The sequence below is a fragment of the Hemitrygon akajei genome, chromosome 5 (assembly GCF_048418815.1).
Source record: "Hemitrygon akajei chromosome 5, sHemAka1.3, whole genome shotgun sequence".
NCBI classification, from domain to species: Eukaryota; Metazoa; Chordata; class Chondrichthyes; order Myliobatiformes; family Dasyatidae; genus Hemitrygon; species Hemitrygon akajei.
In genome coordinates this window covers 47486701-47505214 of record NC_133128.1, presented here as the reverse complement: position 1 = coordinate 47505214, position 18514 = coordinate 47486701, and the positions used below count along the sequence as shown (strand labels likewise).

General features: G+C 39.5%; 1 protein-coding gene across 1 annotated transcript in view; it reads right to left on the bottom strand.

Moving 5' to 3' along the window:
- Positions 1 to 829: 829 nt before the first annotated feature.
- LOC140727744 (sodium/potassium-transporting ATPase subunit alpha) overlaps positions 830 to 18514 on the bottom strand; it is a 50180-nt gene continuing 32495 nt past the window's right edge. The window contains exons 12-23 of the mRNA XM_073045453.1: positions 18264 to 18453; positions 16799 to 16974; positions 15083 to 15219; positions 14426 to 14576; positions 13410 to 13578; positions 12702 to 12856; positions 5274 to 5397; positions 3892 to 4037; positions 2575 to 2705; positions 1863 to 1964; positions 1640 to 1731; positions 830 to 1031 (exon numbers count right to left, since the gene is read on the bottom strand). Coding sequence (XP_072901554.1) covers positions 1003 to 1031; positions 1640 to 1731; positions 1863 to 1964; positions 2575 to 2705; positions 3892 to 4037; positions 5274 to 5397; positions 12702 to 12856; positions 13410 to 13578; positions 14426 to 14576; positions 15083 to 15219; positions 16799 to 16974; positions 18264 to 18453 — 1602 coding nt within the window. The 3' untranslated portion in view covers positions 830 to 1002. The remainder of the gene's footprint in view (positions 1032 to 1639; positions 1732 to 1862; positions 1965 to 2574; positions 2706 to 3891; positions 4038 to 5273; positions 5398 to 12701; positions 12857 to 13409; positions 13579 to 14425; positions 14577 to 15082; positions 15220 to 16798; positions 16975 to 18263; positions 18454 to 18514) is intronic.

The following is an 18514-nucleotide window of genomic DNA, read 5'->3' as shown; positions in this document are numbered from 1 at the left end:
TTTTCTGCTCAGTGCGCATGCATGTAACTAATCGACCTGGGGTCGATCTTGCCTTTTACTAAGGCCGAGGTAGGGGATCTTGGGCTTAAAAAGGTTGGTGACCACTAGTATACATTAATGAATTGCCATGGTCATGAACCTTAGTGCCTTTTCTACCTTCCAAGAAACCTGAACTAGAGTTCAACTAATATCCTACCCACAAGTTAGTCTACATTTCTAAACAATGAATGTCAGGTACTAGGGTTAACTTCCTCATTGTTTTAAACCACATGGTAAGTGTAACACTCAGCAACACGTTAAGCAAATACTCAAATGTATGTAGTTAAAGCTTACATTTATATCAGGTGCTGAAATCACTTCCTGGCTGAAGTCAAAGGTGATACAAAGTTTGTTTGTAAAGCACCATTAAAAGAATGCACAAAATGTGCACAATTATTACTTTATTCATTGAGATACAGTGCAGAATAGGCCCTTTGAGCCACACTGCCCAGCAATTCTCCACCCCCCACCCCGCTTCAATACCAGCATAATCACGGGACAATTTACAATGACCAATAAACCTACTAACTTGTAGGTCTTTGGACTGTGGGAGGAAACTGGAGCACCTGTAGGAAATACACCTGGTCACAGAGAATACAACCTCCTTTCAGGCAGTGGCAGGAACTGAACCCGGGGTCACTGGTACTGTAAAGAGTTGGACTAAGCACTATGCTACCACGCTCTCCTTATTTAGCAATGATTATCAGTGTTGAAACAGGCAAAATACGAGTGTAACAAGTGCTGCTAGCAAATATTAAATGTAATGACATGAAATACAAAAAACAGCAGACAAATTGACAATTCAATTTATTTAAGTTATACTTGTAAAAAGTTTATATAAAACTACTGACTTTTGTTCTGTTTCTTACAAAACAGTTCATCTCCACTCACAATTAGCACTTTAGTAAATGTTTAACAGTTAAGGCAGACAAACATTGTTGAAATGTATTAGCACTTGTTCTTCTAGTAATACGTTTCTTGCTCCACCCAACCTAGTAATAAAAAGGAAGATAAATTAGGAAATGTAATTTCAAAGTGTAAATTTCAAAATAATGGTTTGCAAATTTGATGATCATTTTTAAACCTTAAACCCAAAGTATTCTGACCCTACAGATGCTGTCCATGTTATTTCATTTCCAAAACAATACATTTCAAAAGATAATTCAATTATGGTTGAATTTAAATATGTTTTTACCCAGAACCCACACACGTTGCTACCAATGAAGCCTGCTTGGAAATCAATTGGGAGTAGGGATTCTTATTCATTTCCAACTCCCTTAATACCACTATCTTGCTTGATATGTTGCTAACACCTCTACCAAAAGCAAGTTTGAGACATCCTGGTCAAATTTAGTTTAGAACAGCACAAAGATACCAGCTTTGTAAACCCCATACAATTTGCAGCACTGCACCTGCCTACGTGACCAGCTGGAATTTAACCTTAAAAACATCAGGAGTATGAGTAGTTAAGCTCATGGGAATCTGAGGCAGTGTAAGCTGACAGGAGAAATATTGCATCCAAATACAGCAAAACTTCTACAAAGATCAGGACAGCTTGATTACTTGTATTAACTTCTGGCAAAAAAATGACAAAGATTACCTCCAGGGTTCCTACGGAGGAGAAATCTTCGTGTTTCATCATAAAGAAATATTATAAGACTGTATGGAAAGGCACAGAACCACCAGCTGGGTCTGAAAGGAAACATTTAACTGCATTACAAAATGAAAGACCAACAATTAAAAAGGTGCTACAATATGAGCACTAAAGAGTTGCTTACTATTAACCGTTAGCAAATGCATGAACAAAAGCAGGAACCTCTTACTTGAGTGGGTACATCCTGAGTGCTACATCAGTGCCGGGAGTGTATGAAAGGAAAGCAGCAAGTGCTGTCTCTTCAAACAAACCGAAGATTAGAATCTTGTTCCTGTGAAAAAGAATCATTATTAAATGCAAATCGTCATCCAATAGAATCTTTCATCTTTACATGAACCTGCTCTATGGTAGCTTGAATAGAGCCAGCAACATTCAGCAGATCTAATGACCTCCATGCATTTAGAACTCAAGGCAACAGACTGATCAATCATACAAATATGACACTATTCTGAAACTATGATCAATTCTTTGGATTTCAGGGAAGGAAGTGGTAACAATAAACCATGTGTTGTGGTGGGGACAGCTGGCTGATAACACTCCCAACACCGAGATGCAGAAGCCAATATTACAGCAACATGGATTACTCAACTTGGCATAATCCAGGGACAATTTGCTTTAGAATAGATGAAGTTACTGTAAGTGTATTCAGCTACAGAATAATTGAGGACATTTACAAGATATTTAAGTTTATTCTCCCCTTATCCTGGTTCATGCTCATGGTAGTCTCACTTGCACTCCATTAGGATTCCACCCCAATCAGCTAATGCAAAAAGGAAATTTTATTCTTTGGTAAATTGATTTGTTACATATCGCGTAATGACTATTTTAAGTGCTTAATTGATAGACACCATTTCTTCTAAGCATAATGATAAAATACTTACTTCATTCCCTGTTGAAAGATGGAGTTTCTTCTGGTCTTACAGATGACCAAGTCAGCCCACTGCACTATCACAATGCTGACAAAGAATGCAGTGTGACAAGTATACTCGACAATTTTCCGCTGTTTGTAAGTCTGAAAATTAACAAAAGTTAAATTAGGCGAGGATAAATCAGCTTGAATTAAAGAAAATTCTTAAGAAACAGCAAGAGGGAAAAAGTGCATTATGAAAGTATTAATTTTGTATTATTGAATCATATTAACGATACTCCTAACAGTGGAAATTTTGACAGAACGAATAAATATCCCAATCCCATGAAATAAAGGAAGAAATTCACCCATCGTAATTACTCTTTTGTTCAAACTTTACCTTCCTCCTATGTGATTTGTAAACCTTCTGAAATTATAGTGAAAGCATGATTACTCTCTTGAAGAAAGCTCCTACTAGGAGTCCATTTTTATTTTGATTCATCTGCAACCAAAATATTTCCACTTGAAAAGAGGAACTGGGCTTAGAGATGCATACATTTTTCAATGGCTGCCATTTTTTGAGTAAGTTTGGTGCAGACTTCCTCATTTATAAATTACAATTCTGAAGTCAAGACCCTGGAACAAGTCCATGGCTGCAACAAAATTATCTTAAGCCAAGGTGCTGGATGTATTCTAGTTCCAGACCCTCCATTTTATCAGGGATACCTGGTGCATATTATTCAGTTTGGATAGGGCCAACTACTTTAAATGGGAAAATACAGTTATTTAAATCCCTGCATCTTACTTGATTGTTTTAAAAGATTTTTAGCATTTTTAAAGGTGGCTAAACCCAAAAACTATTTGAACAATTCTCAAATGCATCTGCATAGTCAAATTATGTTCAAAAAGCCAGGTATCAAGAATGTTTTCCGGCTAATAGTACAGACATTGTCAGGGCTTTGGGTTCTACGGCTAAGGACACCTAAACATTATAATGTACTCCACGTCAGAAGTGATTTCCTAGTGTCATTTTTACTTGGAAATCCAAATAACCACTCAAACTGAAAATATAATTTATAATATACTTCAAAATAATATGAAGTAATTGCATTTTTCCATGAATCCAACCGAATTTATGAAACTCAAGTACTACTGAAAGAAAAATTCTTTTTTCTGGTAAGATATTCCAGTTGACAGTTCAAGTTGCTGTTTACTGTAAAGTTTAAATTTCCTCAAGGTGCTGAACTTTTGCAATCATCAACTTTCTGCATCATTGCCGGTAAACATGTCTAGAAGCAACTGGGTCACAGTAAACTGAAAATCGTTTGCATCAATACACCATCAAACATACCCATTGTTGGCCATAACTGTCTTCCATATCATCTACCCATAACTCATCCCAATCTTCACGTAATCCAATTAGATCAAGTGGGAGGAATCCATTCTCAGCCAAGATCACAAAATATGTGAAAAATCCAGCCAAGGCTTGGATCATTCCTGGATAAAAAGCAATTTAAAAAAAATTTTAATTGTTGCTATTGCTTGCACAAATAACACTTCTTTCGAAATACATAAAAACTATTAATGCACCAGATCACAGAATTTGAAAACTTATATGGAGTTTTATCAATTGCTTGCAGAAAAGACAAGCAAATAGATAAAATGAAAAATAACAGCAGCTGAAAAATGGCAATACATATACATGAAACACTCAGGATAAAATTAGAATAAAAAAGAATGCAAGACCTGTGTGGGCAAGTCCATAAATCTACATGACAGTGAGATTACAGCTTGAAGTGCATATATTGCAGAGATGCTGTTTATACAAGTGCAATAAAAAAAACTTGAAAACTAGAAGAACCAGAGCATACCAGCATGTAAAAGGGATCCTCTTTCTACTGGGGATTAGGGACAGTGTTCTGAATCAATATTTTAGGGCGAACAAGGGAATAATGTAGTTTAGATGTATATTACAACCCTTAGTTAATTGTAAGGAAGATTTTACAAAGAACAATTTGAGTTGAAAATCATACATCTAAACTGTGGGGCACCATAGTAGCGCAGCAGTTAGCATGACACTATTACAGCTTGGAGTTCAATCCCAGCATCCTCCGTAAGGAGTCTGTATGCCCTCCCAGTGGAATGCACGGGTTTCCCTTGGGTGCTCCAGTTTCTCCCCGCAGTTCAAAGACGTACAAGGTAGGTTAACTGGTTGTTGTAAATTATCCCATGATTAGGTTAGGGTTAAATCAGAGTTGCCAGGGATTGCAGGACAGTGCTGCCCAAAGGGCCGGAAGGATCTGCTCTGCAGTACATTGCTAAATAAACACTGGAATATGCATATGTACAGAGGTTAACATAAACTGTAAGAAGCACTTGGAACACCATATTACATACACCAGAAACAAAATCACAGGCACGATCCCAGAAAAACTGACACCACAAATGGAAAACAATCTGAAATATATTAACAGGACACAGCAAAAAAAATTAAAAACTGAATCCACAAGAACAAAATTAAAATTGACACAGCCAAATGGAAAGAAATGCACAAATTGTGGGGAAAGGTGACAACGGAAAAATCTGGTTTATTAAAAAGAGAGATAAGAGTCAATACCGATTAATAACAAAGCTTAGATTTGTATTGAATTATGCAATACTTCATGTTTTAAATCTTGTATGCATTATGTATATACTGTGCTTTTCAAACAATAGAACAATAAGCAGCCTCACCTATCTGTCCATATGCCATACTGATCAACCTCTCATTCACCAGTTTGTCTGTCTTGGGATTACGTGGCTGTCTCTTCATGATATCACTTTCAGCCTGCTCATAAGCAAGTGAGATGGCAGGAACCTGAAAAGAATCAAATTTAGTAAATCCATGATGCAGTTACAGCCTGACAATACAGAATGCTTGGGAATTACGGTGCCAGATTTCCTGGACGACTGGATGTTTTTCCAGCAGTATTCCAACATACTTCACTTTTCTTTCACCAGGGAACTCAGTGAACTCACAGTCTATCCCAGTGAGTCAGATGCCGAATGATCAATTTGTTAAAGTATTATCAGAGTACATTAAGAGGTTGAGCACATCTTATCCAAGATACCAGAATCCGAAAATCTTCGTCTGAAATTTTTTTAAATATGCTGACATGTCACAAATGGAAAATTTGTGGAGGTTCCTAGGTGATGCACAGGTCTCTGCACACCGCAGACAGTTCTGAGAAGTGACCTCACATTTGTAATGACGAAAAGTTAATGAAAAATAGAAAAACAGCATAAAGTGAAAAGTGAAGATCTCAAATGTGTACTGAAAGAGCGGATTTGTCAGCAGAGTGAACATACACCACTTAATGGTATGCTGATCATGAAAGCAAAGATTTATCACGACAAAGTGAAAATTGAATGTAATTGTGAATATTCAGCGGGCTAAGTGCAGAAATTCAAGAAAAGACAGCATAACATTCTTGAAGGTGCGTGGTGATGAAATGTCTGATCACAAAGCAGCAGAGAAATTCTTTGACGAGTTTGCAAAGATTGTCACCGCTGAAAAACTAACATGCTGAATGGCTGCATCAGTACATGTGATGAACAAATGCAAGACAAAAACTGCTTACCGGTAACACAAATTGAGAGTCAGCTTGGGATCACTATTTCCATCTCATTATATATTCCAATTCAGAAAAAAATCTGAAACACTTCTAGCCCCAAACATTTCGGATAAGGGGTACTCAACCTGTACTAGAAAGCATCTACTAGTTCATACGAAATGAGGAGTCAAAGTTCAAAGTAAACTTGTTATCAAAGTACATATATATCACCATATCACAAGACAAAGGAGAAGTAGGCCATTCAGCCCATCGAGTCTGTTCCGCCACTCCACCATGAGCTAAACTATTCTCCCATCTAGTTCCAATTTCCGGCTTTTTCCCCCATATCCCTTGACACCCTGACTAATTAGATACCCATCAATCTCCTCCTTAAACACCCTCAATGATTGGGCCTCCACAGCTGTATTTGGCAACGAATTCCATAAATCCACGACCCTCTGGCTAAAAAAATTTCTCCCCATCTGTTTTAAATGGGTACCCTCTAAATCTAAAACTGTGACCTCGTGTCTTGGACTCACCCACCAAGGGAAACAGCCTTTCCACATCTACTCTGTCCAACCCTTTCAATATGCGAAATGTTTCTATCAGATCCCCTCATTCTTTTATACTCTAATGTATACAATTCAAGAGCCGACAAACGCCCCTCATATGTTAGACCCTGCATTCCAGGAATCATCCTCGTAAATCTTCTCTGAACTCTTTCCAACATCAGCACATCCTTTCTCTTATACACTATTCCTCTAGAAATGAATGCCAACATAGCATTCGCTTTCCTTACTGCCGATCCAACCTGGTGGTTAACCTTTAGGGTATCCTGCACTAGGATCCCAAGTCCCTTTGCACTTCCGATTTTTGAATTTTCTCCCCATCTAAATAATAATCTGCCCGATTGTTTCTTCTTCCAAAATGTACAACCGTACATTTCTCAACATTGTATCTCATGTGCCATTTCTTTGCCCACTCTCCTAAACTGACCAAGTCTCTCTGCAACCTTTCCGTTTCCTCAACACTTCCTGCTCCTCCACCTATCTTGGTGACATCCGCAAACTTAGCCACAAAACCAGTTAATCCATAATCTAAATCGTCGATATACAGTGTAAAAAGAAGAGGCCCCAACACCGACCCCTGCGGAACACCACTAGTAACCGGCAACCAACCAGAATAGGATCCCTGTATTTCCACTCTTTGCTTTCTGCCTATCAGCCAATGCTCCACCCATTCCAATATCATTCCTGCAATTCCATGGGCCTTCATCATATTAAGCAGCCTCTTATGCGGCACCTTATCAAAGGCCTTTTGGAAATCCAAATACACAACATCCACAGCCTCTCCCTTGTCAATCTTATTTGAGATTACCTCAAAAAATTCCAATAGGTTGGTGAGGCAGGATCTTCCCTTCATGAAACCATGTTGGCTTGGGCCTATTTTGTCATGCACCTCAAAGTAATTCATAATCTCATCCTTGAGGATCAACTCCAATAACTTTCCAGCTACCGATGTCAGACTAATAGGTCTGTAATTTTCTTTTTGCTGCCTCCCCCCTTTCTTAAACAACGGAACTACATTTGTGCCCTTCCAGTCCTCTGGAATCATGCCAGAGTCTACTGATTCCTGGAAGATTATTTCCAATGCCTCCACAATCTCCAAAGCCACCTCCTTCAGAACCTGTGGATGCACTTCATCCAGTCTGGGAGACTTATCTATCCTTAGTCCATTTAGCTTCTCAAGCACTTTCTCTCTAGTAATCTTGACTGTACCTAATTCTATTCCCTGAGACCTCTGGCTATCAGGTATGTTGCTAATGTCTTCTACTGTGAAGACTGATGCAAAATACTCATTTAGTTCCTCTGCCATCTCTTTGTTACCCATTATAATTTCTCCAGCATCCTTTAAAATAGGTCCTATATCTACCCGTGTCACACTTTTACTCTTCATATATTTAAATAACTCTTAAGTGTCCTTTTTTATGTTAATTGCCAATTTCCTTTCATAATTCATCTTTTCTTTCCTAATGACTTAGTTTCCTTCTGTAAATTTTTAAAATTTGTCTAGTCCTCAGATTTCTCACTAATTTTTGCTTCCTTGTATGCTGCCTCTTTTGCTTTTATTTTAGCCTTAACTTCTCTCATTAGCCACATTTGTGTCATTTTTCCTTTTATGATTTTCTTTTTTCTTGGAATATGTTTTTCCTGCACTCTATTTCTTGTAGGAATTTCATCCAATTCTGCTCTACTGTCCCTGCATTTAGCTTACTTTTCCAATCAACTTGGGCCAGTTCCTCTCTCATACCACTTAATTTTCCTTTGTTCCACTGAAATATCGATACACCTGATACCAGCTTCTCCTTTTCAAATTTGAAACTGAACTTGATATTATGATCACTATTTCCTAGGGGTTCCATTACCTCTAGCTCCCTAATCACCTCAGACTCATTACACAGCACCCAATCCAAAACAGCTGATCCCCGGTGGGCTTATGGACAAGCTGCTCCAGAAAGCAATCCCGTAGGCATTCTACAAACTCCCTCTCCTGAGATCCAGTATCTTCCTGACTTCCCCAATCCACTTTCATATTAAAATCTCCCATAATTATCTTGACATTTTCCTTCTGACACGCTTTTTCTATTTCCAGCTGTAACTTGTAGTCCACATCCAGGCTGCTGTTTGGAGGCCTGTATATAACTGCTATTAGTGTCTTTTTCCCTTGCCATTTCTTAACTCGACCCATAAAGATTCTACCTCTTTTGATCCTATGTCCCTTCTTTCTAGGGATTTGATATCATTGCTTACCATCAGGGCCATGCCACCCCTTTACCTACCTTCCTATCTTTCCTATACACAGTGTATCCTTGAACATTCAGCTCCCAATCACATCCATCATTTAGCCATGACTCAGTGATAGCCACTATGTCATATCTTTTAACCTGTAGCTGTACATCAAGGTCATCCGCTTTATTTCTAATGCTGTGTGCATTTAAGTACAGCACATTTAGATCAGTATCTGTTACTGATTTTGCTATATTTCTATCGCACAGCAAATTATCCTGTCTGTTCACCGGCCTGTCCTTCTTGCCATCTTTGCTGTACAGTATCTTTGACTTAATACTATTTTCCTCTTCCTCGCCCCTAACACCCTGGTTTCCTTTCAGTTCAGTTTCAGTTTATTGTCATTTAGAAACCACAAATGCAATGCAGTTAAAAAATGAGACAACGTTCTCCAGAATGATATCAGAAAAGCACATGACAAAACAGACTACACCAGAAAATCCACATAACGTTTGGTAATCCCCAAATCCAGAGTCCGGAGAAGCTGCTGCGTATTAATATCGCGCTACCATCCTAGCGCGTTCCCCAGAAAGGAGCTCCAAACCCACCAGACAAAACAAGACTACCCAGACACACCAAGTCAACAGACCAACTCTACCACCCAACAAACCAAAAACTAAAGCTACAAGACCTACACAAACCCACATAATTACATATAGTTATAGTTAACATATAGTTACAACAGTGCAGACAATACCATGATTGATGTAAAACAGACCCTGGGCACAGTAAAAATAGTCCAAAGATGTTAAAAGATAGACTCGTCATCCCACGCAGGCGGCAGAAGGGAATACCCCTGCTATGGACTTCCATGGCACCGCCAGACTCAGCCTCACAGACGCAGCACGCAGTGGAAGCGCCCTGACCGCAGCGGACTCCGAGTCCGTCGAACCTCCGATCCTCTGACCATCCCCTCCGGCACAGCCTCTCTGAGCACCATCCTCTGCCGAGCGCACTACGACACCCCTGCCAACGTCCACTGGCAACGCGACCCCGAAGACTGGGGGCCTGTTCTTCTCAGCATAGACCTGGACCTCACAACAACAGCAGCAATGAAGAAGGCCTTCCTGGAGATTTCTAGATGTTCCTCTGTGCTCCCACGTCTGTTTTTCATCAGATTAGGATTGTGCATGGCACCCCGCTTAACAAATAACAGATATCAACTCCGGAGTGGCCGCTGCAAATTGCGTCGTGCCGCCATCTTGGTCACATGACTTGCCCTTGCCAATTTAGTTTAAACCCTCCCTAACAGGTATATTGAACAATCCCACCAGGATATTAGTACCCTTTGAGTTCAGGTGTAACCCATCGTTTCTGTATAAGTCATGCCTCCCTCAAAATAGATTCCAGTGATCTAAGAATTTGAAGCCCAGCCCCCTGCACCAGTTACTTAGCCACACATTCATCTGCTTAATTCTGCTATTCTTACCATCATTGGCACGCGACTCAGGCAGTAATCCTGAGATTATTACTCGGGAAGTCCAGCATTTCAATTTTCTTCTTAGCTCCCAGTAATCTTCCTTCAGGAAGAATACTGAAACCATATGAGCCTTGAGATTCATTTTCTGAACAGCTTATATAAAAAAATCCAAGAAACGCTACAGTCAATGAAAGACCACATCCAACAGAATGGACAAACAACCAATGTGCAAAAGACAACACTGCAAATACAAACAGCAAGAATAATAAATAAATCTCAAGAACATGAGATAGAGTCTTTGAAAGTGAGTCCATAGTTCATGTGAACAGTTGAGTGATGGGGCGAGTGAAATTGAGTGAAGTTATCCCCACCAGCTCAAGAGCCTGATGCTTGAAGGGTACTAACTGTTCCTGAACCTGGTGGTGGGGGTCCTGAGGCTCCTGTACCTTCTTCCTGATGGTAACAGCAAGTATGGCCTGGCTGGTGGGGGTCCTTGATGATGAAAACTGGCTTCCTGCAACATGTAGATATGCTCAACAGCGGGGAAGGCTTCACCTGTGATGTACTGGGCAGTATCCACTACTTTTTGTAGGACTTTACATTCAAGTGTTTTCTTACCAAACTGTCTTGCAACCAATTACCGTAGATTCCGGACTACAGAGCGCACCTGATTAAAAGCCGCTGGCTCTAATTTTAGAAATAAAATCAATTTTTTAATTGTAAAGGCCGCACCGCTACTTTTAAATATACATACGTATCGGTAACACAAATTACGTTGCATATACTTTTTTACTGAACAGCACGAACAACATTCCAATATCTCCTAGCGACTGGTAAAAATATATATACTGCAGCCTACCAGGAAAAGTTATTGATCGCCTTTAACTTAAAAGCAGCGTTTTCGCTCGGGTCTGACGCGCTTGCGTAACGCGATCGGGTCTAATCGGGTCTGACGCGCTTGCGTAACGCGATCGGGTCTAATCGGGTCTGATGCGCTCGGGTCTGACGCGCTTGCGTAACGCGATCGGGTCTAATCGGGTCTGACGCGCTTGCGTAACGCGATCGGGTCTAATCGGGTCTGACACGCTTGCGTAACGTGATCGGGTCTAATCGGGTCTGATGCGCTCGGGTCTTGCTTTTCTTCGAGTATTTTCCATGTTGATGAGGGTGAGTACAAATGACTAATTTACAATAATTTAATTGTGAAAGTGCGCTTGATTTATCGTACAATTTCATTGGACCTCTGTGAACTACTCATCAATTTTATTGGTCTACTGTTACGAGGCAAAATGTTTACGAGGCGGCATGAAAAAAAACCATGTATTAGCCGCTCTGGATTAAAGGCCGCAGAGTTCAAAGCTGTTCAAAATGTGGGGGAAAAGTAGCGGCTTATAATCCGGAATCTACGGTAATACATACTCTCCACAACACATCTATAGAAGTTTGTCAAAGTTTTAGGGGTCATGCCGAAACTGCGCAAACTTCTAAGTAGAGGCAGTGCTGAGCTTTCATCGTAATTACACTTGTGCACTGGGCTCAGGATAGGTCCTCTGACATGATAAGGAGCAATTTAAATTTCCACTTCTGATCCTCCGATGGTGACTGGCTCATGGACCTCTGGTTTCCTCCTCCTGAAATCAATAATCAGCTCCTTGATCTTGGTGACATTAAGTGAGACTCTGTTGCTATGGTACCACTCAACACATTTTCTCCTTCCCTCACCAGCTTTGATGCAGCCAACTTAAATATGGCATTAGAGGTCTGCCTAGTCTCCTAGTCAAAAATATAAAGTGAGTGGAGCAGAGGACTAAGCATTCAGCCTTGTAGTGTATCTGTGCCTATGAAGATCGGTGGAGATGTTGTTACCAACCTGAATGGACTGGTATTGCATTTTATTTAAAGAGCAAGGCAAAAACAGTGCCAGATATAGGTTTAAACCCATCAAGAGCGCTAGCAAAATACCTAACGTCGCCAGTTTCAATCACAGGCTCACATTCAGTAGTCTGAATCAAGCTTTCATGCTATAGGAATATGCCATCAACCACTGATTTACACTAATCCTATAATAACCCCATAGTGACAATTTACAAGCTACCAATTAATCAAGCCAGCATAGCATTGGGACATTGGAGGAGCTGGAGGTGCAACCACAGACAGCACACAAACAGAAGTCAGGATTGAAATTGAGTCACTGGGGTTGAGGTAACAGCTTTCTCAGCTGCCATCAGTAAAATACCAACAATTTCAAGAGCTTTAACATTTCATCAATTTTGTAATTCAAAGAACTGCAAAGGGAACTTACCATGTCAGTACCCAGATCAATGCAGAGGATGGTAACCGTTCCAAGTGGCAATGGGACGTTTGCGAGGATGAATACCAGGAAGGGTGTGATTTCAGGGATGTTACTGGTTAACGTGTATGCAATTGATTTCTTAAGATTATCAAAAATCAGACGACCTGAAAACAATCAGGAAATTTGAATTTGTAAAAACAATTCAAAATTCTTAAATTTCAATGAACCAATGGAAGTGAAACGTTTGGATAAACATAACATGGTATGCTACAGAAGTCTGTATTAGCATCAAAAGCTGTTAAATTCCATTCGCTCAAACATTCTGCCCTTCCCCCTTTTCCATATGCAATAGGTTTGCTGTTATCCGTGCTCGGTCAGCATATACAGCAGAATATCGTGAGGATTACAGATGGGCATTTTTATTAAAGAGCTGCAACCATTCTCCGATTAGAAAAAGAATGGCAACACTACCACAATTTCAATCCTGACCTTCACCCATTAAGTCTAGAAGTAATCATAAGCCACAAAAACCCAAGCTGGTAAAAGGGTAGAATTTCCTGTTTTTCATTTAAATAATACTTAGAACAATGGACATGCATACACGTTAACAGCGAGCTAAAAATCCTATTGTAGTACTGAAATAAAAATCAGAAAATGCCGAACTAATTAACTTTTTCCACTGCTGGTGAAAAGTAATTGTGAAAAGATTGCACCTACCTTCTTCCACGCCAGTAACAATAGAGGCAAAGTTATCATCCAGCAGTATCATGTCAGCAGCTTGCTTGGAAACATCAGAGCCAGCAATACCCATAGCAACACCAATATCAGCCTTCTTCAGAGCAGGAGAATCATTCACTCCATCACCTGTGACAGCTACAATGGCACCCTGCATAAAAGTCAGTCAAAATGTTACCACAGAAAATTGTCAGTTTCATTTCTATTTAGGCCTGCCTTTCACAACAGCAAGCTCCAACGCTTCACCCCCTCCCCCACCAATATCCTTCCTTCACAATTATTTCCCTTAATAAAGACTTTGCAATTTAGGATGTTCAGCCTGTCACCAAGAAACAAGCAGGTTCCGTGTTTACAGACCACGGAACTGATCTGTCCACTAGCCATGAAATCCACAACAATCACAAGACATCGTAAGCATACCTCAACAATATTTTATAGAATGGCATCAATACACATACCGATTTAAAAGAACAATTATTTATTGTGGAGAAGCAGAAGTAATTCTGCCATTTATAGGAAAGAATGTTTGTATGCAAGTCAAACTATTGCATTTAATAATAATGTGGAAGCTTGTATGTACATGCAAGTGGCCACAAGTCAGGAGGTTGCAACCGTTAATTGAACTTGGAACTATCCTTGCACAGAATGGTGCAGCAAAGTATTGCTCAGGCTTTCCTGCTTTTCTAAGCGATTAATGGATATTGCGCACACAAAATGTGGCAGCATACAAGCCTCCACCCATTTTTTTTCTTCATGCAGAGCCTTATTTGCATGACAGGAAAAAATCCTGCTGCACTTAAAATATGGCTCGGGCACAAAATGCTGCATTTACCATATATAGTAAATTAATGGCAAAATTTATGTCAAAAAAAGTTTAATTATCTGCACCCACAAAATCCTCTAAACTGAGCAAAAAAAACTGACAAAATTAGACTTTTTAATGAGTAACAGGTGACAGGGGGTGCAGTATTTTATTCCTTCATGGAACAGTTTCTTACCTGTCGCTGACAGCCCTCCACAATAATCAGCTTCTGCTGAGGTGAAGTTCGAGCAAAGACTATCTCGGTATGATAGCGTAAAATATCATCCAATTGCTCAGGGGTCAAATCTTTAAGTTCTGTACCATGGACTACACAGGCTTTGGCATCCCTGTGAAAAAGGGCAACAATATCATCAAAATTTGCCATCATTCACTTTTTAAGCCATTGAAAACATTATCAACGTGAGACAAGAACAGAAGATACAGGAGACAGCAGGTGGTGGTAGTGAAATGGAGGTAATGTTTCAAGTCAAAAACCCTTGTCAGGTTAGCCTAGAGTATATCCTCAAATTTGGAGATCTATTGGCTAGCACTTAGGACAAAATGTTGAGAAATTTCACATTCTGTATTATCCATCTTGCTTTAAAGGAAATAACCAATCTTAACTTCAGTCCTGTTGTTCAGAGGACAGCTAGCCTCATGATTATGTTACTATATGGGCTGAATGACTTATTAGTTATTAGGAGAGTCAAGGGAAGTTTTAAATGATATAACACACTTGAAGCACTCTTGTCCAGTGGCTCACAGGAATAAAAAAAAACTGGTTTCTAGCTCATCCAGCACCTAGATTACCTCAAAGATATTTCAATTCTTAGAAGATTGATAGATTGTTTACCTGGAATTAACTTCACTGACGGGAATGTTCAGGCGAGCAGCAATATCTTCTACAGTCTCATTTCCTTCTGAGATGATCCCAACACCCTTTGCAATAGCTTTGGCAGTGATTGGATGGTCACCTGTTACCATTATGACCTATAAAGTTCAAATTCAAAATGGGAATCAGCTGCTGCCACTTTAATATATACCATCTCAGAGGATCCTTATTACACATGTGCTCATTAAGTCTCTGCACACATCTGAGAAATCTCTTGAAAAAGTGCCACAATTATATAAACTGGGGTCCAGCAGGATTATAATAGACTTAAAGTTGATTGAGGAAATGACTGCATTCCTATGAAAAGGTAGCAGTGATAGTTATATGCAAATTTAAGAAAGCTTTGCAGGATTGGCTTGAATATTTTACAATCTTCATTAGAAATCTAGTAATAACTAGGAAGACATGCCCAAAGTCCCTGATGATAGATTCTTAGAACAGCTAAATTTAGGTCCTGATTTTAAGAGGAAATGGGCAGTAATTTAATTTCCTCATTAAAAAGGCATCACAGTACTGATCACTTCAGACCTACTCCAATACATTTTAACTGTCAGTCTGCATGATTGCACTTAACCACTTGCAAATGCATCTCAGGAATCACCTTTAATGGTTTCTATTACCACACCCACAGCTTCCTTTCAGATGTTTTCCATGCCTTTATCCCTGTCCTTTGAAGACAGCTCTACTTTCCACTTTTATGCTGATATCTCTCAGCCTTCTTTGACCCATCCACTGTTGCCAAGTTGCAAGATGAAGAGTCTTGGTCCAAAACATCACTTGTTTACTTGTTCCATAGATGCTGCCCGGCCTGAGTTCCTCCAACATTTGTGTGTTGCAAGACTGCTTGTTCAGCATGCATAATTACACTGAATTCTTACTCAACTCTTTTGGCCTACACTTCATTCCACTTAAGTAAAGGAACTTTTTTTTAAATGATGGTGGTCTTAGTGTCATTAGGGCTGGAATACAAACATATTACATCATTTTAAATGCTTAGGAAGCCTGATTCCAACCTTGCCTCTGTTTATTTGTTGAAATCCACTTCTACACTCTTTATTACCTTTTGATTTCACCAACCCATTAGGTTTCTGTCTGTCTTCAGTATAACATCCATTAATGTGTTATTTCTTGAGATTAGTGCCCTTATCTTAAACCATTCTGACCATCTTCCAGCTAACAGTGTTCCTCTAACTAAGCAACATTAACTTTAAAAATTTGCACATTTGAAAGGCCACATTAAGCCTCTTAATTTTCAGAACCAGCATGTTAACAAAATACAACCAATGACCAAAACAATGAACTGAGGCATCACACAATGCACTTTATAGAATAAGCAACTGAATTTCGTAATGTGGTGGAGCAATAGTGAAATTTGATACAAATTATTCAAGATGACAAATAAACTGAAGCTTTCTATTTTTGTCACAAAGTAATTGACTGCTGAAACAAATTATTAGTATGCCAGGGACAGTGGCCCGAGTGCTAATATTCAAAGGGAGTAAAGCTCCTGGATGTGGCCAGTTTCATGTTATCCTTTTGAATGAGTCCATTTCTTTAAGAATTTTGCAACATGCAAATTCTGACCCTGTTATCAAAACTCTTTCACTAATGTGCAATTATCACACATCTAACCTTGAGCAGAGCAAAATGCTACAATCCCACAATTAGGAATCTTACCTTGATCCCAGCACTCCTGCACTTTCCAACAGCATCTGGTACAGCAGCACGGGGTGGATCAATCATAGACATCAGTCCAACGAAGCACAGATCAGATGTAGGGAAATTGGGCTCTTCCACATCAAACTGATACCCTTCAGTAAACTTGCTATCAGGTAGATTTAAATGACAGAACCCTAGAAGGAAATGAAGTTAACATGGTCAAATGCCTTTGGATGAGCTTAAGTTATCTTCCCTGAAAAGTGGCTCATTTAAATGTGTGCCTGGGAATATGGGTACATTGAATTCCACTCCATTAAATATCATGGTATATGCAGTGGTATGAAAATCTATTCTGCCAGCAGTCAGATGTTACATCTATTCCACTTTAGCCTAGATCTAAGCCACTGCCAACCCATACCAAGTTCCATTCAATGATTAGCCTGCTGATCAATTATCTTCTGTTTAAGCAACAGATGTGATCATTTATTGATATATGTGGAGTGAATCAAACTGCTAACTGCCTTCAAGTAGGAAGGAGAAACAGAACATCTACAGCTCCACTTGTTTTGAGGTTGCCAGTGCTTCAAACCTGTTCTTTAGCATTTATGTGTTCCATCCTCAGTGGATAGAGATTGTAACTGCTAGCTCATTAGCTTTTTAGTAGAAAGTGAAAATGGCAAGATTAATCACCTTGCCATAAAATTATTCAGCTCAGACTTTCAAATGGACCCATTTGGAATTCAGCGCACATGCAAACCCTGTGCTGATCTGTGGTTGAACTGATGGCGATAAGTATTCCAGGCTATGTAGTACATTTCACTGTGATATACAATTCCACTGTTGCTGTTAGACCTTATCCAGAGCACATTCCATCCCAAATTTCAGTGGTTCTTCCAAATTTGATTCAAAATGGAACAGTACTGATTGTCTAACCAAGGAGAGCGATTGTGTTCCTGTATTTGACTTGATGCTAGAATCGTGGCATATGGCATCTTAGGAGTTGAACTCCTTCTGACTGTTTACTAAATAGTACTAAATCTGTTCAATCTGCCTTGCTTGTGGAAGTAGTACCTAAGAAATGTGATGGAAGAAATGAGGATATTAGCTGCAAGTTAAGTTTTGTAAGAATGGTTACATCAAACCATTGTATGGCTAGTGCGTAGGATATCAATTTAGATGCTCTCAGAGTGGAGAGGGCTGGAAGCAATCAGACACTGAACTCAGTGCAGGTGATTCATCCATTTTTATTCTTATAACTTAATGGAAAAGCTTTTTATCCAACTAAATGGTTAGCCCTGAGTGGAGGGTCTGTACTCACACACAGGCTAGATCAGATAAGAGCAGCAGATTTCCTACCCCAAGGCAATGTTTGTGAACTCAAATATGTTCTATGAAAATCACTGTTTCTAGATCAGATAATTTACAGAATCTAAATGCCCTAGTTGGTCAGGTTTCATCATCAGACTGAGATTTCAATGCTCACCTAACACTCTCTCTCCCAAGCCACCGAGTTCCAAGTAAGCATTCTGGAAAGCGTCCTTCATTTCCTCAGTCAACGGTTTATCTTCGCCATTTAGAAGGATAGTGGAGCAGCGGTCTAGGATCCGTTCTGGTGCTCCCTTCATCACCAACAGGTAGCGGCTGTCACCTTTTTCATTCTCATGTATGGATAACTAAAGACAAAATTATTAGAACAAAACAGTCTCAATGACAGTGGGAAGAGAAGCAGGGTCA